We start from the raw sequence: 20,284 nt of genomic DNA, 5'->3' as shown, positions 1-20,284 counted from the left end.
ACATGGGGCACCCTGCCCAGTCTAGTACCCACTCTACAACTAGAGCACCTTTAAACACAGTCTAGTTCCCACCTTGCAACTAGAGGACCGTTAAACACAGTCTAGTACCCACCCTACAACTAGAGCACCTTTAAACACAGTCTAGTACCAACCCTGCAACTAGAGGACCTTTAAACACAGTCTAGTACCCACCCTACAACTAGAGGACCTTTAAACACAGTCTAGTACCCACCCTACAACTAGATGACCTTTGAAAATAGTCTAGTACCCACCCTACAACTAGAGCACCTTTAAACACAGTCTAGTACCCACCCGAGAGGATCTTTAAAGACAGTCTAGTACCCACCCTAGAACCCACCCTACAACTAGAGGACCTTTAGACTGTCTAGTACCCACCCTACAACTAGAGCACCTTTAAACACAGTCTAGTACCCACCCTACAACTAGATGACCTTTGAAAATAGTCTAGTACCCACCCTACAACTAGAGGACCTTTAAACACAGTCTAGTACCCACCCTAGAGGACCTTTAGACACAGTTAAGTGCCACCCCTAGACAACATTAAAACACAGTCACTTGCAGCACCAGGCAAAACTTTGTACACACATACTCATTCAAAGGTTTTTCTTTTGTTTTACTATTTTCTACATTGTAGAATAATAGTGAAGACATAAAAACTATGAAATAACACATATGGATCATGTAGTAACCAAAAAAGTGTTAAACAAATTTAAATATATTTTATATTTGAGATCCTTCAAAGTAGCCACCCTTTGCCTTGATGACGGCTTTGCACACTGGAAAATAGTAAAAATAAATAAAAACCCTTGAATGAGTAGGTGTGTCCAAACTGGTACTGTAAATATTCACACCTCTGAGTCAAAAATATTCAAAATAGTCTAAAATATTCACAAATCTGAGTCAATTAGAATCACCTTTGGCAGTGATTACAGCTGTGTGTCATTCTGGGTAAGTCTCTAGGAGCTGTGCACACATGGATTGTACACTATTTGCACATTATTCAAGCTCTGTCAAGTTGGTTGTTGATCATTGCTAGACAGAAATGTTCATGTCTTGCCATAGATGTTCAAGCCGATTTCAGTCAAAACTGTAACTAGGCCCCTCAGGAACATTCGATGTTGTCTTGGTAAGCATCTCCAGTGTATATTTGGCTTTGTGTTTTAGGTTATTGTTCTGTTGAAAGGTGCATTTGTCTCCCAGTGTCTGTTGGAAAGCAGACTGATCCAGGCTTTCCTCTAGTATTCTGCCTGTGCTTAGCTCTATTCCATTTATTTTTATTCTAAAAAACTCCCTTGCCAATGACAAGCATATCCATAACATGATGCAGCCATCACCATGCTCACTGATGTGTTGGATTAGCCCCATACATAACGCTTTGTATTCAGGACATAAAATTAATTTCTTTGTCATATTTTTTAGCAGTTTTACTTCAGTGCCTTATTACAAACAGGATACATGTTTTGGAATATTGGTATTCTGTACAGGCTTCCTTCTTTTTACTCTGTTATTTAGGTTGTTATTGTGGAGTAACTATATGTACAATGTTGTTGATCCATCCTCAGTTTTCTCCTATCACAGCCATTAAACTCTCACTGTTCTAAAGTCACCATTGGCTTCATGGTGAAATCCCTGAGCGGTTTCCTTCCTCTCCAGCAACTGAGTTAGGAAGGACGCCTGTATCTTTGTAGTGACTGGGTGGATTGATGCACCATCCAAAGTGTCATTAATAACTTCACCATGCTCAAAGGGATATTCAATGTCTGCCTTTTTTATTTTTACCTAATATAACGATAGGTTCCCTTCTTTGCAAGGCATTGGAAAACTTCCCTGGTCTTTGTATTTGCACATTATTAGCTTGACTGAAGGAGCTTACAGATAATTGTAAGTGTCAGGTACAGAGGAGGTAGTCATTTAAAAATCATTAGTTAACCACTATTATTGCACACGGAGTCCATGCAACTTATTATGTGACTTGTTAAGCCAGGTCGCAGTTGTAAATGAGAACTTGTTCTCAACTGGCCTACCTGGTTAAATAAAGGTGAAATAAAAATAAAATAAACTAAGCACATTTGTACAACTGAATGTATTTAGGCCTTCTATAACAAAGGGGTTGAATACTTATTGACTCAAGACATTTCAGCTTTTCGTTTTTTGAAAAACATAATTCCACTTTTACAATATTGCGTATAGACCAGTGACACAAATTCAACATTTTATCCATTTTATATTCAGTCTGTAACACAACAAAATGTGGAAAAAGTCAAGTCATGTGGATACATTCTGAAGGCAGCGTATGTAAGTGTCCAAGTGCATGCTGTAGTGTGCACCACTGCGCCACCTCCCGGGTGGCGCAGTGGTCAAGGGCACTGCATCGCAGTACTAGCTGCGCCACCAGAGTCTCTGGGTTCGCGCCCAGGCTCTGTCGCAGCCGGCCGCAACTGGGAGGTCCGTGGGGCGACGCACAATTGGCATAGCGTCGTCCGGGTTAGGGAGGGTTTGGCCGGTAGGGATATCCTTGTCTCAGTATGTAAAATGTAATAAAATGTATGCACTCTACTGTAAGTCGCTCTGGATAAGAGCGTCTGCTAAATGACTAAAATGTAAATGTAATGCTGTAGGCTACTGTACATTTATGCTAATTTAACTCTCTTACCGTGACTGACAGGACTCAAGGACTCATACATTCCCCCCAAAATGTTCTACTGTCTATCTATGGGGAAATGTAAACACAGATTGCAGTAGCCTTAATTACATACAAAAATAATACTAAATAAAACAACCTTAGATAACGCAGTCATTATCAGAGTATTCCAAAACATTTGTTTTAGAACTAAAGATAGCAAGTTCCTGTGATGATGTCTGTGCAACACTTCACTATCAAGTGGAAACACACAGAAATGTCTTGTTGTGTGAATTGCCAAGTAGTTGTCCTTTTGATAAGAGCACATGAGAGCATGTGCTGGTTGCTGGGTGAAATCCAAACCTCTAAAAAGAAACTCTGCAGTGGTGAGTTATGGTTACCAACAGAAGGAGGAAGAGAAGGAGTGAGAGAGGGAAGGAGGGAGAGAATGAAGGAGGGAGGGAGAGAGGGAGGGAGTCTGAAGCTGCAGTGAATCATTGGTGTCACAACAACAGGTGAGATCATAGGCCAGGACATCCAGTATTAATGTCTGAAAGATGCTTCAGCTGTCAGACTGAGACATCCATTAATCCAGCTGGTCAGACTGAGACATCCATTAATCCAGCTGTCAGACTGAGACATCCATTAATCCAGCTGGTCAGACTGAGACATCCATTAATCCAGCTGGTCAGACTGAGACATCCATTAATCCAGCTGGTCAGACTGAGACATCCATTAATCCAGCTGTCAGACTGAGACATCCATTAATCCAGCTGTCAGACTGAGACATCCATTAATCCAGCTGTCAGACTGAGACATCCATTAATCCAGCTGTCAGACTGAGACATCCATTAATCCAACTGGTCAGACTGAGACATCCATTAATCCAGCTGGTCAGACTGAGACATCCATTAATCCAGCTGTCAGACTGAGACATCCATTAATCCAGCTGTCAGACTGAGACATCCATTAATCCAGCTGTCAGACTGAGACATCCATTAATCCAGCTGTCAGACTGAGACATCCATTAATCCCGCTGTCAGACTGAGACATCCAATAATCCAGCTGGTCAGACTGAGACATCCCTTAATCCCACTGTCAGACTGAGACATCCATTAATCCCGCTGTCAGACTGAGACATCCATTAATGCTATTCCTGGAGAGGCTCTGGTGAGGGCTATGGTAGTGTAGAGGCTCTGGTGAGGGCTATGGTAGTGGAGAGGCTCTGGTGAGGGCTATGGTAGTGTAGAGGCTCTGGTGAGGGCTATGGTAGTGGAGAGGCTCTGGTGAGGGCTATGGTAGTGGAGAGGCTCTGGTGAGGGCTATGGTAGTGGGGAGGCTCTGGTGAGGGCTATGGTAGTGGAGAGGCTCTGGTGAGGGCTATGTTGGTGGAGAGGCTCTGGTGAGGGCTATGGTAGTGGAGAGGCTCTGGTGAGGGCTATGGTAGTGGAGAGGCTCTGGTGAGGGCTATGGTAGTGTAGAGGCTCTGGTGAGGGCTATGGTAGTGGAGAGGCTCTGGTGAGGGCTATGGTAGTGGAGAGGCTCTGGTGAGGGCTATGGTAGTGGAGAGGCTCTGGTGAGGGCTATGGTAGTGGAGAGGCTCTGGTGAGGGCTATGGTAGTGGAGAGGCTCTGGTGAGGGCTATGGTAGTGTAGAGGCTCTGGTGAGGGCTATGGTAGTGTAGAGGCTCTGGTGAGGGCTATGTTAGTGGAGAGGCTATGGTAGTGTAGAGGCTCTGGTGAGGGCTATGGTAGTGGAGAGGCTCTGGTGAGGGCTATGGTAGTGGAGAGGCTCTGGTGAGGGATATGGTAGTGTAGACGCTCTGGTGAGGGCTATGGTAGTGGAGAGGCTCTGGTGAGGGCTATGGTAGTGTAGAGGCTCTGGTGAGGGCTATGTTAGTGGAGAGGCTATGGTAGTGTAGAGGCTCTGGTGAGGGCTATGGTAGTGGAGAGGCTCTGGTGAGGGCTATGGTAGTGGAGAGGCTCTGGTGAGGGATATGGTAGTGTAGACGCTCTGGTGAGGGCTATGGTAGTGGAGAGGCTCTGGTGAGGGCTATGGTAGTGGAGAGGCTCTGGTGAGGGCTATGGTAGTGGGGAGGCTCTGGTGAGGGCTATGGTAGTGGAGAGGCTCTGGTGAGGGCTATGGTAGTGGGGAGGCTCTGGTGAGGGCTATGGTAGTGGAGAGGCTCTGGTGAGGGCTATGGTTGTGGAGAGGTTCTGGTGAGGGCTATGGTAGTGGAGAGGCTCTGGTGAGGGCTATGGTTGTGGAGAGGTTCTGGTGAGGGCTATGGTTGTGGAGAGGCTCTGGTGAGGGCTATGGTTGTGGAGAGGTTCTGGTGAGGGCTATGGTTGTGGAGAGGTTCTGGTGAGGGCTATGGTTGTGGAGAGGCTCTGGTGAGGGCTATGGTAGTGGAGAGGCTCTGGTGAGGGCTATGGTTGTAGAGAGGTTCTGGTGAGGCTTCTGCTGTCAGACTGTGACATACATTAATCAAGCTGTCAGACTGAGACAATCCACCATGTGGGGCCAAAGAAGACCAACGTCCTCATATGTCATTATCACAATAGACTCACCAGTCTAAGATCAGGATATCCAGTCAGTGTGTTTTACCCAGTGCTAACCTCGACTGCAAGGCAGTGGTATGCTACTGAGATCAATACAATAGACTGAAGAAGGCCGTTCCATTTCACATTCCTATGGGTGTATCGGAATCATTATCAGTTTATGATCCCTTTTGGTTCCACTGCTAGTACCAGCAAATATCTCTTAGGACCATGGTTCTCTGAAGATTCATTCAATGAATGAATATGAAACCTGTACTATATGAAACCTGTACCTCTGGGCTCTATGAAACCTGTATCGCTGGGCTCTATATGAAACCTGTATCGCTGGGCTCTATGAAACCTGTATCGCTGGGCTCTATATGAAACCTGTACCTCTGGGCTCTATATGAAACCTGTATCGCTGGGCTCTATGAAACCTGTATTGCTGGGCTCTATATGAAATCTGTACCTTTGGACTCTATGAAACCTGTATCTCTGGGCTCTATGAAACCTGTATCGCTGGGCTCTTTGTAACCTGTATCTCTGGGCTCTATGAAACCTGTATCTCTGGGCTCTATGAAACCTGTATCGCTGGGCTCTATATGAAACCTGTATCGCTGGTCTCTATATGAAACCTGTATCGCTGAGCTCTATATGAAACCTGTATCGCTGGGCTCTATGAGACCTGTATCGCTGGGCTCTATATGAAACCTGTATCGCTGGGCTCTATAGTATATGAAACCTGTATCGCTGGGCTCTATATGAAACCTGTATCGCTGGGCTCTACAGTATATGAAACCTGTATCGCTGGGTTCTACAGTATATGAAACCTGTATCGCTGGGCTCTACAGTATATGAAACCTGTATCGCTGGGCTCTATATGAAACCTGTATCGCTGGGCTCTATAGTATATGAAACCTGTATCGCTGGGCTCTATATGAAACCTGTATCGCTGGGCTCTATAGTATATGAAACCTGTATCGCTGGGCTCTATATGAAACCTGTATCGCTGGGCTCTACAGTATATGAAACCTGTATCGCTGGGTTCTACAGTATATGAAACCTGTATCGCTTGGCTCTATATGAAACCTGTATCGCTGGGCTCTATAGTATATGAAACCTGTATCGCTGGGCTCTATATGAAACCTGTATCGCTGGGCTCTATAGTATATGAAACCTGTATCGCTGGGCTCTATAGTATATGAAACCTGTATCGCTGGGCTCTATATGAAACCTGTATCGCTGGGCTCTACAGTATATGAAACCTGTATCACTGGGCTCTACAGTATATGAAACCTGTATCGCTGGGCTCTACGTGAAACCTGTATCGCTGGGCTCTACGTGAAACCTGTATCGCTGGGCTCTACGTGAAACCTGTATCGCTGGGCTCTACGTGAAACCTGTATCGCTGGGCTCTATGTGAAACCTGTATCGCTGGGCTCTATGTGAAACCTGTATCGCTGGGGTCTATATGAAACCTGTATGGCTGAAGAGTTACAGATTGCGCAATAGAAATGTTAAGGTAATTTCTGATTGAGCTGACATGTGCAGTGTTTACCGTGAATGCAGGGCCAGCTAACATGGGAACATTGCACTTAAATCAAAATCCCGCTGTAACGCTGAACTTCCGTGATATGGATTGAATAGAGCCCCTAGTGTTACGAAACCAGCCTACTGAGATCACTACACTCATGTTTAGTGCTCCTTGGTCAGAGTAAGTGGAATAGGTGTTGAATGCATGTGCCCCAGGCGACAGCGAACTTAATGGGTTCAGGACGAGCTCTGTCTCCACTCTCCAGTCGGCCAGCCCAAGCAGGTCACGGAAGTGACTGTAACGACATACTGTAACGATATTCGTCTTCGGATGAAGAGTAGTCGTCGGACCAAAGCGCAGCGTGGTAAGTGTTCATGTTATATTTATTAAAACAGAACACTAAACAAAATAACAAAGAGAGTGAAACGAAAATGAAACAGTCCTGTAAGGTGGAGCAACACAAAACAGAAAACAACTACCCACAAAACACAGGTGGGAAAAGCCTACCTAAGTATGGTTCTCAATCAGAGACAACGATAGACAGCTGCCTCTGATTGAGAACCACACCCGGCCAAACACACAGAAAAGAAAACATAGAACACAAAACATAGAATGCCCACCCCAACTCACGCCCTGACCAACAAAATAGAGACATAAAAAAGGTCAGGGCGTGACACATACAAAACACAAATATATCCAAAATACAAATATATCCAAAATACAAATATATCCAAAACACAAATATATACAAAATACAAATATATACAAAATACAAATACATATATACAAAATACAAATATATACAAAATACAAATATATACAAAGCACAAATACATACTAACCTAAACTACCCTCCACCTGTACAGTAACATTGCCAATAGCATCAGATACTGTCTCTCTTGTATCTCTTAGGGTTGTCGTTCTCTGAAGATAGATCATTCAGTGAAACACCTAGTCAGTAAGTCCATCAATAGAAGGTCCCCTCAGATTCCAGTAGCAAGTATCTCTGGATGGAGGGGAGGTAGGGGGAGGGTCCAGACTCACATGTGGCAGCGGTTCTCCATAGCCCTCCGGACAGCACACCAGGCTAACCGCTAGGCTACATATTGTAGCGAACTTAACCCAGCACATAGCAATCTCGTTAAAATGTTCGGATCTCTTGGCGTAACAGCTATGGTGTTGGGTGACAGTCGCGGATCCGTGTTCCAATTCGCTATAATATGGAGGACACGCGTAAATGAATGTCAGTGCATAATCCCTTTGAGAGTGATGATATCATCTTGAATCCTTTTTTATTTTATTTTTTATCTCAGACTGGTCCTGATACACGGTGCCTGATTTGTGTGCAACAAAGTTAGCATCATTTCGATTGGTTTAATACTGTATAATCCGACAATAAGGATTTGAGACTGTATTTTGTGGGTTACCTTGTAGAAGGCTTCAGGAATGGATGATTTCCACTGGTTGGTGGTTTGATGTGCTTGTCCTGATTTACACAGCACTGGGACACTCATTTTATAGAATAAAAAAATAACCAAAATTCTGGTAGTTTACTGGTTAACTTCGCATTTCCAGTAATACCCTACCTTTGCAACCTTAGATGAGACACAGCAAAACAAAGCAATTTGCATCCTAATGACAATGCATCCGACAAGGTGAACCATCCTGCAATTTCAACCTTTCAATCAGATCATATTCAACTGGGTGAACTATCATATGAATCCAAGCCTCATGAGGGGCAGTATGTGTCAAGAGTCTCCGAGTGGAGTGCTGATTTAGGATCGGTTTTAACTTTAAGATCACAATCAATAAGGTAACAAAGACATGGGAGATCTGATACTGGATCAGGACTCAGACGCTTGATACGGTCCCAAACCTCATCCGTCAGGTGTGACCTGGCCAGAACACCCAATTCCCTTTCACCTGCTCCATGATCCAGCAGCATGCGGCTGACCAGGTGGCGGTCCTCACAGTAGGTCTGTCCAGGTTCCACAGACCAGGTGGCGGTCCTCACAGTAGGTCTGTCCAGGTTCCACAGACCAGGTGGTGGTCCTCACAGTAGGTCTGTCCAGGTTCCACAGACCAGGTGGTGGTCCTCACAGTAGGTCTGTCCAGGTTCCACAGACCAGGTGGCGGTCCTCACAGTAGGTCTGTCCAGGTTCCACAGACCAGGTGGCGGTCCTCACAGTAGGTCTGTCCAGGTTCCACAGACCAGGTGGTGTACCTCACAGTAGGACTGTCCAGGTTCCACAGACCAGGTGGCGGTCCTCACAGTAGGACTGTCCAGGTTCCACAGACCAGGTGGCGGTCCTCACAGTAGGTCTGTCCAGGTTCCACAGACCAGGTGGCGGTCCTCACACTAGGTCTGTCCAGGTTCCACAGACCAGGTGGCGGTCCTCACACTAGGTCTGTCCAGGTTCCACAGACCAGGTGGCGGTCCTCACAGTAGGTCTGTCCAGGTTCCACAGACCAGGTGGCGGTCCTCACAGTAGGACTGTCCAGGTTCCACAGACCAGGTGGCGGTCCTCACAGTAGGACTGTCCAGGGCCCAGAAGGCTGCAGTGATCAGGGGCGTCTCCTGGAGGGAGTTGACCGCGTCCACCTGGGCCCCGTGGGAGATGTAGAGAGCCACCAGCTCAGGGATACCCAGGCGCGCTGCCGTGTGTAAATGTGTGTCCCCGTCTTTGCTCTGACTGGGCTTGTTCACATTCACCCCTGGAGGGAGGGAGGGAGGGAGGCAGGCAGGCAGGGAAGTCGAAAATGCCTACATAATCATCTGATTTTGCATTATCCAAAGACATGGCAACCTGAACATAACACAATTTGACCTGCACTGAACACTAGTATGCTTAATTCTATTCCATGTTGGTTCAACGTAATTTCATTGAAATGACGTTGAAACAACATTGATTCAACCAGTGTGTGCCCAGTGGGACAGTACCGTAGTGGTGTGTGTCCACTCAGAGACAGGCTGTTGACCCTCAATTACGGGCCACATGAAGCTGGGTCTTCCCATTGGACTTCCTGTTATCCTTCCTGTTATTGCAGCAGCACCAGGGCTTTCTCCAGTGAGTTGTACATCAAATCAAATCAAATCAAGTTTATTTTATATAGCCCTTCGTACATCAGCTAATATCTCGAAGTGCTGTACAGAAACCCAGCCTAAAACCCCAAACAGCAAGCAATGCAGGTGTAGACATTTACATTTACATTTTAGTCATTTAGCAGACGCTCTTATCCAGAGCGACTTACAGTAGAGTGCATACATTTTTTATTACATTTACATACTGAGACAAGGATATCCCTACCGGCCAAACCCTCCCTAACCCGGACGACGCTATGCCAATTGTGCGTCGCCCCACGGACCTCCCGGTTGCGGCCGGCTGCGACAGAGCCTGGGCGTGAACCCAGAGACTCTGGTGGCGCAGCTAGCACTGCGATGCAGTGCCCTAGACCACTGCGCCACCCGGGAGTAGCACGGTAGAAGCACGGTGGCTGGGAAAAACTCCCTAGAAAGGCCAAAACCTAGGAAGAAACCTAGAGAGGAACCAGGCTATGAGGGGTGGCCAGTCCTCTTCTGGCTGTGCCGGGTGGAGATTATAACAGAACATGGCCAAGATGTTCAAAATGTTCATAAATGACCAGCATGGTCAAATAATAATCAGGAATAAATGTCAGTTGGCTTTTCATAGCCGATCATTAAGAGTTGAAAACAGCAGGTCTGGGACAGGTAGCACGTCCGGTGGAGAGGTCAGGGTTCCATAACCGCAGGCAAAACAGTTGAAACTGGAACAGCAGCAAGGCCAGGTGGACTGGGGACAGCAAGGAGTCATCATGCCCGGTCGTCCTGACGCATGGTCCTAGGGCTCAGGTCCTCCGAGAGAGAGAAAGAAAGAGAGAAGGAGAGAATTAGAGAGAGCATACTTAAATTCACACAGGACACTGGATAAGACAGAAGAAGTACTCCAGATATAACCAACTGACCCTAGCCCCCCGACACATAAACTACTGCAGCATAAATACTGGAGGCTGAGACAGGAGGGGTCAGGAGACACTGTGGCCCCATCCGATGATACCCCCGGACAGGGCCAAACAGGAAGGATATAACCCCACCCACTTTGCCAAAGCACAGCCCCCGCACCACTAGAGGGATACCTTCAACCACCAACTTACAATCCTGAGACAAGGCCGAGTATAGCCCACAAAGATCTCCACCACAGCACAAACCAAGGGGGGGCGCCAACCCAGACAGGAAGATCACGTCAGTAACTCAACCCACTCAAGTGACGCACCCCTCCTAGGGACGGCATGAAAGAGCACCAGTAAGTCAGTGACTCAGCCCCTGTAATAGGGTTAGAGGCAGAGAATCCCAGTGGAGAGAGGGGAACCGGCCAGGCAGAGACAGCAAGGGCGGTTCGTTGCTCCAGAGCCTTTCCGTTCACCTTCACACTCCAGGGCCAGACTACACTCAATCATATGACCTACTGAAGAGATAAGTCTTCAGTAAAGACTTAAAGGTTGAGACCGAGTCTGCGTCTCTCACATGGGTAGGCAGACCATTCCATAAAAATGGAGATCTATAGGAGAAAGCCCTGCCTCCAGCTGTTTGCTTAGAAATTCTAGGGACAATTAGGAGGCCTGCGTCTTGTGACCGTAGCGTACGTGTAGGTATGTACGGCAGGACCAACTCGGAAAGATAGGTAGGAGCAAGCCCATGTAACGCTTTATAGGTTAACAGTAAAACCTTGAAATCAGCCCTTGCCTTAACATCACACAGGGAAATGCCATCGCCCATGAACACTGCAGCTTGAAGTCCGGCAAACAGAAACATAGAGCAGGGAAAAAATACATTAAAAATATGAACTTGTTACAATCATTATTGAGCCTACATTTTCCATCAAGAGTGTCTGAATGTCTCTTGCACATTCATTTACACTGCCTAATAGCAGGAGTATGTACAGTTGAAGTCGGAAGTTTACATACACTTAGGTTGGAGTCATTAAAACTAGTTTTTCAATCACTCCACAAATTTCTTGTTAACAAACTATAGTTTTGGCAAGTCGGTTAGGACATCTACTTTGTGCATGACACAAGTCATTTTTCCAACAATTGTTTACTTATAATTCACTGCATCACATTTCCAGTGGGTCAGAAGTTTACATACACTAAGTTGACTGTGCCTTTAAACAGCTTGGAAAATTCCAGAAAATTATGTCATGGCTTTAGAAGCTTCTGATAGGCTAATTGACATCATTTGAGTCAATTGGAGGTGTACCTGTGGATGTATTTAAAGGCCTACCTTCAAACTCAGTGCCTCTTTGCTTGACATCATGGGAAAAAAAGAATCAGCCAAGACCTCAGAAAAAAATTGTAGACCACCACAAGTCTGGTTCATTCTTGGGAGCAATTTCCAAATGCCTGAAGGTACCACATTCATCTGTATAAACAATAGTACGCAAGTATAAACACCATGGGACCACGCAGCCGTCATACCGCTCAGGAAGGAGACGTGTTCTGTCTCCTAGAGATGAACGTACTTTGGTGCGAAAAGTGCAAATCAATCCCAGAACAACAGCAAAGGACATTGTGAAGATGCTGGAGGAAACAGGTACAAACGTATCTATATCCACCGTAAAACGAGTCCTATATTGACATAACCTGAAATACCGCTCAGCAAGGAAGAAGCCACTGCTCCAAAACCACCATAAAAAAGCCAGACTACGGTTTGCAACAGCACATGGGGACAAAGATCGTACTTTTTGGAGAAATGTCCTCTGGTCTGATGAAACAAAAATAGAACTGTTTGGCCATAATGACCATTGTTATGTTTGGAGGAAAAAGGGGGAGGCTTGAAAGCCGAAGAACCCCATCCCAACCTTGAAGCACGGGGGTGGCAGCATTATGTTGTGGGGGTGCTTTACTGCAGGAGGGACTGGTACACTTCACAAAACAGATGGTATCATGAGGAAGGGAAATTATGTGGATATAGTGAAGCAACATCGCAAGACATCAGTCAGGAAGTTAAAGCTTGGTCGCAAATGGGTCTTCCAAATGGACAATGACCCCAAGCATACTTCCAAAGTTGTGGCAAAATGGCTTAAGGACAACAAAGTCAAGGTATTGGAGTGGCCATCACAAAGCCCTGACCTCAATCCTATAGAAAACTTGTGGGCAGAACTGAAAAAGCGTGTGCGAGCAAGGAGGCCTACAAACCTGACTCAGTTACACCAGCTCTGTCAGGATGAATGGGCCAAAATTCCCCCAACTTATTGTGGGAAGCTTGTGGAAGGCATTCCTGAAACATTTGACCCAAGTTAAACAATTTAAAGGCATTGCTACCAAATACTAATTGAGTGTATGTAAACTTCTGACCCACTGGGAATGTGATGAAAAACAGGGAATTTTTACTAGGATTAAATGTCAGGAATTGTAACAACCTGAGTTTAAATGTATTTGGCTAATGTGCATGTAAACTTCTGACTTCAACTGTATGTCCCTTTACCTTGTAAAGGTACCTTTACATTGTTATACAAGGTGGCACAAAGAGCAGGAGTGAATATACCTGCATGCATGAGGAGAATGACAACAATAAGTCTATCATCTTACATCCCTTTCCAACTCTATAAACTCTCCCTGTTCACAGTTTATATCTCTGTAAAAGCATCCTACGCAGTGTACTCTAGGTGGGTCTGATGGAGGTCTACCACCCTCCAGTGGGTGGTATCCTACAGTACTCCTCCCTGCCTGTGTAAGCACTGTTGACAGTTAAATAACCCACCACACCCTATCTAAACAAATGCAAAGAACAAGGTAGCCACAAAGCTGCTACCAATGCCCTGAGTATCAGATGTAGCAGTAGGACACTGTTCACTAGGTGTGTATAGAGTTCCCAAAAGGCTGCTGGGGGGAGGATGGCCTTTATCTTGGCCAGGTCGCAGTTGTAAATGACAACTTGTTCTCAGCTGGCCTACCTTGTTAAATAAAGGTGAACAAATAATAATAATAAGGTCCGGAATGGAGCAAATGGAATGGCATCAAACACCTGAAAACCATGTGTTTGATGTAAATGTTACCATTCTACTGATTCTACTACAAGTCATTACCAGAGCCCGTTCTCCCCAAGGAAGTGCCACCAGCCTCCTGTGATAGAGTTAACACAATGCCCCTACTATTTACAAGCTGATATGTGTGATCTATCAAATCCCCAATCAACCACACATGGAGGCCTACATTAGTCAGTCAACAGTGGCAGTAGGATACACCTTTACCATGCGTGAAATTTGATCACAACCATGCCTTTACCTTAGTTCCTGCATACTCCTACCATGCACAACCCTAGTCTGGAATTAAAACTGACTAGGACAACCATAGGCTAGCACAACCACAACCCTGCCTTGCTTGTATGAGGCCAGGACCATGTGTTTGTCCTCCACCTCCAGCAGCAGTGTCGATATCCAGGTTGGTAGTGTAGAGTATCTCCAGGACTTCCACTTTGTTGTTGGTCTGTAGGGCCTCCAGGAAACGGCCTTGATCCTCCTAACAGTCTGCTGTCTGTGGGTCAGCAGCTCCTCACTGTCCCTTCTCTTCTCCTGCTGTTACTACTGCCCTCACCAAGGCATGGAGGCACCTTCTGATGATGTCATAAATGGTGCATAGTAGTAGGCTTACACAGACATCCTGGGGTTCTTCATACAGCTACAGGACTAGTTCTGGTCCATCACGCTATGACAACAACGACCAGTTGCCTCTGCCTCCGAGTGTACTAGACTAGAGGAACGTGCACTATCGCCCTGGACCAGAGCTAGAAAGGGACATGAGAAAAAAATGTAAAAGCTTTACCTTCAACATGTTGTTTTTTTTGTACAGGATTTCATAGTACGGTTCCAACATGAATAACAGGGGACAAATGCATGAGGCTAAACACAGTAAAAAAGAGGAAACGGAAAACGACGGAACAATGACAGTGACTCTGTTCCATTTTATTCAGTGTGACAGATAGCTGCCCATTCAACTTTTCAAAATGCAAAAGAGGGAGAGCAAGAAAAGGAGAAAAAAGAAAGAGGCGAAAAAGAAGCACAGCTTTTTTTTGTGAACTAATGCAGCTAGCCTAGCAGTCATGATTATCTCTCAGAACATTCTCATGGACAGATCAACACCCCCTCAGCCCCACACAAACTGTACACAAGCTGCACACTGACGCAGTAGAAAACAAGGCTTCTTCAGGGTTAATACAGCATATTGCTTTCAACTTTTACTGTACATACAAAAGTCATAGAATGCTGTCCAACGGTGGACTGGGCAGGTGAGCGTTGGGAATAGGTTGGAGTAGTGTTTCGTCATAAGCCCAGACGCTCTGTTATAAGAGTAGTACTGGACTAGATTGAGAGAAAGGATGCCGCAACTACAATAACAATGGAAGAGGGAGATTTGTTTTGCTCAGGTTATGCCATTTAAATCGGGTTAATATACAAACTTCAATCATTGGTAATCACTCGATTTGATGATCAGCATTTTCCTTTTTACAACATTTTATGAACATTTGTTTTAGAACTTTTTGGCAAAAGGGTAATCATACAATTACTTGATATTATAATGATGCGTTAATACACTAATGTTGCATAAGTTATTATAAACGATATACAAGATGCTTTGTTTTTAACATAAAATAATAAATAATACCATATAAACATTAATACCAGTGTGATCTAAGTGGCATTGCATGGAGGTATCATATTTCTGTCTCTTATCCCATCCACCAACACACAGGGTATACTTGCCTTTATAAGGATAGTTCACTCAGCAGTCAAGTTTTTAAGATAGAGCACTTTCAGTAAAGAGAAAAAACTGTGATGATGATTATGTATTTTTTGGGGAGAGTGAACTATCCCTTTAACCCTCATATGGGTTGCAAATGACAGATCTGGGCGCTGATAAATGCCTAAATTGGAACGTTGTGGTTGTACAGTAACATGCTATACATGATGTCAGACCTCAGGCTCTACACTTCACAGCTCTGTATGGGTTTTGACTGACAGGCGTCCTGAACTTGAGTACTGTGCGCAACAAGTTGCACCGTTCCTGCAGCTAATTGGGCAACGTTTTTGTTGTCCGAGTGGGGAAATGCTGTAAATTAAGAGAACTCTATGTATTCTGAAATATGAGACGTTTAGGATTATAAATACTGCCTTGATGTCAAACAAGCAAGCTAAACACCAGAGTCCAAATGTGCACTTTACATTTCCATATCATAAAACTAATGTCAGATACAGTGTCAATGTTTATGATCACTATGTTTGATGTAGTTACAGATGACATGGCGTTATACCCTTGGGTGTTCTGAACGGAATGAACCTATGTTTGTCTGTTGTGAAGTAAATGTACCGCAGCACACGCACCTGAATGCACTCACGACCCTTTTCTATGCGCACCAAAATGCTGATCTGTGTCCCTGAATTGCATTGTGAAAGCCTAACACTGTAATGTCGCATTTCATAATTTAGCTAGTCATGCTGGCAATAGAACAGGCTTTCAAATTATGCCCACTTGACCCAGATTGCGATTTATGGACCGTTTTTGGATTGCGTAAACAGTAATTCTGTGACGGCCGGATACAAGGTTATGTTCCAAACAAAAAAGGGTGCTTGCTCTAGTTCCTCAATAGCACAGGTAGGAGAGCAAAAAAAAGAACGTTATATAGGGTGTCCAATTAAAAAGGCATATTTTTAACAATGGATAAAATAATATGTAAATGTATAGATAATCCTCTAAGAAGTTATTGGAGTTTTACCCATGTAGGATGTCCAGAATTGGGATGACTAAATCAATGGAGGTCAGAGAAAAAACGTTTTACAAAATCTGGAAAATTGCATCACATCAGCTAGGCTGGATTCAGTGCAAAAATTAAGGCTACTGTCTACTTGACAAGCTCACTTTCCCGTTGAACTCATCTTTCTTCTCGAAACCACGGGACATAAAATAATATAGAAGTAAGATGGATATCGATTTTGAGACATAACATGTAGTATTTTCATATTTTATTATAGACTTTTCATATTAATTCTTGGTCTTAGTAGATTTCTCTAAAAAACTATCGTATCTCTTTGAAATGTCAACGGAGCGCCGAGCATACATCAAGCGTTCCATTTTCAAAGCCTTTTACATTTAATTCAGTTCGTGTCACGCCAATTTACCTTTTTGCAACCCGCAGAAACAACTTTGAAGAAGACAACCACAAAAGGTAAAATCCTAAAAAGTTGTTATGAGAAACCTGCACCGCTGTGTCAACAGAGCTCGGTGTTTATAGTCGGATGTATTTGGTTATGAAATCCAATTTTTTTGATATGTTAGAGAAAGACCCCACTGAAAGATTCATAACATGAATAACCATATTTGTCTTGGTACAAATGTATTATATAACATAAGGAAGTTACATTTCATCACCAAAGCACGTTTTCTGGGCAGAGTGGCTGAAGACTTTTTGAGTCATAAAAGTGCATTGGAATTACTTAGGAACTGTGAACACTTCAGAGAGTTGTGTGGCCACTTGCAGACACCAGTCAGACCTCTCACGCAAGGCTTTGTAATTGTTTTGTCTTATGTTGCACCTACCCCACATTACTCCATTACAACAGCAGCATCACCATCATGGAGACATTTCAATGGCTATACAATGTATGTAAACATGAACAAATTATGATTCCTGGGTAAGATAATGGAACATAATGACTCAAATGAGCTTAAAATATATTCAAAACACATATTGCATAAAACGTAATTACAACAACAGTATCAGTCAAAGTTTGGAAACGCCTACTCATTCCAGGGTTTTTCTTTTTACTAATTTCTACATTGTAGAATAATATTGAAGACATCAAAACTTTGACATAACACATATGGAATCATGTAGTAACCAAAAAGGTGTTAGACAAATGAAAATATATTTTATATTTGAGATCCTTCAAAGTAGCCACACTTTGCCTTGATGACAGCTTTGCACACTCTTGGCATTCTCTCAACCAGCTTCATGATGTAGTCACCTGGAATGCATTTCAATTAACAGGTGTGCCTTGTTAAAAGTACATTTTGAGTGTGTTTGAGCCAATCAGTTGTGTTGTGACAAGGTAGGGGGGCATACAGAATATAGCCCTATTTGGGGAAAAAGACCATGTCCATATTATTGCAAGAACAGCTCAATTAAGCAAAGAGAAACGACAGTCCATCATTACTTTAAGACATGAAGGTCAGTCAATGCGGAGAATGTCAAGAACTTTGAACGTTTCTTCAAGTGCAGTCGCAAAAACCATCAAGCGCTATGATGAAACTGTCTCTCATGAGGACCGCCACATGAAAGGAAAACCCAGAGTTACCTCTGCTGCAGAGAATAAGTTCATTAGAGTTAAGTGCACCTCAGATTGCAGCCCAAATAAATGCTTCACAGAGTTCAAGTAACAGACACATCTCAACATCAACTGTTCAGAGGAAACAATCAGGCCTTCATGGTCAAATCAAGGCACACCTAACCAGCATGGCTACCACAGCATTCTGCAGCGATAGGCCATGCCATCTGGTTTGCGCTTAGTAGGACTATCATTTGTTTTTCAACAGGATAATGACCCAAAACAACCCTCCAGGCTGTGTAAGGGCTATTTGACCAAGGACAGTGATGGAGTGCTGCATTAGATGACCTGGCCTCCACAATCACCTGATCTCAACCCAATTGAGATGGTTTTGGATGAGTTGGACCGCAGACTGAAGGAAAAGCAGCCAACAAGTGCTCAGCATATGTAGGACCTCCTTCAAGACTGTTGGAAAAGCATTCCTCATGAAGCTGGTTGAGAGAATGCCAAGAGTGCGCAAAGCTGTCATCAAGGCAAAGGTTGGCTACTTTTAAGGATCTCAAATATAAAATATATTTTTATTTGTTTAACACTTTTTTGGTTACTACATGATTCCATATGTGTTATTTCATAGTTCTGATATCTTCACTATTATTCTATAATGTAGAAATTAGTAAAAATAAAGAAAAACCCTTACATGAGTAGGTGTGTCCAAACTTCTGACTGGTACTGTATGTCAATGTCCTTTTAAAAAAACTGATGGAAAGGTATCTATGAAACAGAAATATTAAATCCAAAACGGTTGGACTGTATTGCGTGTATGTATCTATTCTAGTGGAACGTTTGTAATCTCAGTAATTGTGTATGTACTGTGGCGAAACTGAGTCAATGATGAATCTGCACACAAATGTAATCCTCTCTTTCAGATTCTGTATCTTTCTTCACATGTTTCAGTGTACACAGGTAGTGGGATAAACATTATGCCCTGTTCTAAAAATGCCAATCATGGAAAACGAGCCATTTCGTAATCACAGGGCATAAAACACAAACAGAATCATCTGAAAAGATATGGTCATATTATTTGCCAGCTTTGAGACAATCGGGTAGAAGCTGGTAGGGTTGCAAAAATTAGGCAGCGGTTGGGTTTTACTTTAGTTATTTAGAGTAGGGGTTCTCATACTTTTTGGGGTTGGGGATCCCTTTTGTGTTAGCAAATTCATCAGAGACATCTGCAGTAGTCTACACGGCTGGATGAACAAATGCTGCATTCAAGACAACTGGGAGCTCGGAACTCTGTACTCGGAAATCTCCGACCTCAGACTTCAGTGCGTTCAAGAATTCTGGGAACTCTGAAAAAAACTAGCGCCGAACTGTTATCCAACTCGGAATTCCAAGTCAGAAACTCGGGCCTCCTAGAGCTCTCACTTTCCGATCTGAAGATCAATGACGTCACGATTTGACCTCGTTTTTTTCAGAGTTCCCAGTTGTCTTGAAAGCACCATGGGAAATAACATTTCAAAGGCCCACCTATTGGCGTCGGAGAGATTTTTTGGGGCAGTTTTCAAGCTAATTTCCTGCAATTCTACACATTTTGCCATGAGGCAGCGATATACATTTTTCTTGCAACTTTAAAACTAATATCCTGCAAGTCTACACAATTTGCCATGAGTCAGAGAGAAAACTTAGCAGTTTTAAAGCTTAAATTACAGTGCATTTAGGTTTTAAATAAACAGTTTGGAGGAATAGTAATGAGTTGAAAAATGTATCATTGGTGGAGTACTGTGGATACCAATATCCCTGTGAGCCTCCCAGGCCCATGTTGCCCAGGGTTAAGAACATAGATTGTAGATGAATAATATTACATTGTGTTACACACTTTAAACTTATTCCACAGATCCCTTGGCCAAAAGTCATTTAATCTGTTTTTAGTAATATACATGAAAGAAATCGTGTATATTTAAAAAAAAATATATATATATATACAGTGCATTCGGAAAGTATTCAGACCTTGACTTTTTCCACATTTTGTTACGTTACAGCCTTATTCTAAAATTGATTACATTTATTTTATTCCTCATAAATCTACACACATTACCCCATAATGGCAAAGTGAAAACAGGTTTTTAGAAATTTTGCAAATGTATTAAATATAAAAAAACAGAAATACCTTATTTACATAAATATTCAGATCCTTTGCTATGAGACTCAAAATTGAGCTTGGGTGCATCCTGTT

At 43.6% G+C, this 20,284-nt stretch overlaps 1 protein-coding gene across 1 annotated transcript in view; it reads right to left on the bottom strand.

The window, feature by feature from the left end:
- Nucleotides 1–9,155: 9,155 nt before the first annotated feature.
- LOC120027073 (neurabin-1-like) overlaps nt 9,156–20,284 on the bottom strand; it is a 124,040-nt gene continuing 112,911 nt past the window's right edge. The window contains exon 19 of the mRNA XM_038971915.1: nt 9,156–9,430. Within this exon, the coding sequence (XP_038827843.1) occupies nt 9,156–9,430 (275 nt within the window). The remainder of the gene's footprint in view (nt 9,431–20,284) is intronic.

This window comes from Salvelinus namaycush, chromosome 32 (assembly GCF_016432855.1).
Source record: "Salvelinus namaycush isolate Seneca chromosome 32, SaNama_1.0, whole genome shotgun sequence".
In the NCBI taxonomy this organism is placed as follows: domain Eukaryota; kingdom Metazoa; phylum Chordata; class Actinopteri; order Salmoniformes; family Salmonidae; genus Salvelinus; species Salvelinus namaycush.
Note: the sequence above shows the minus strand (reverse complement) of the source record. Positions and strands in the feature narration are given on the sequence as shown.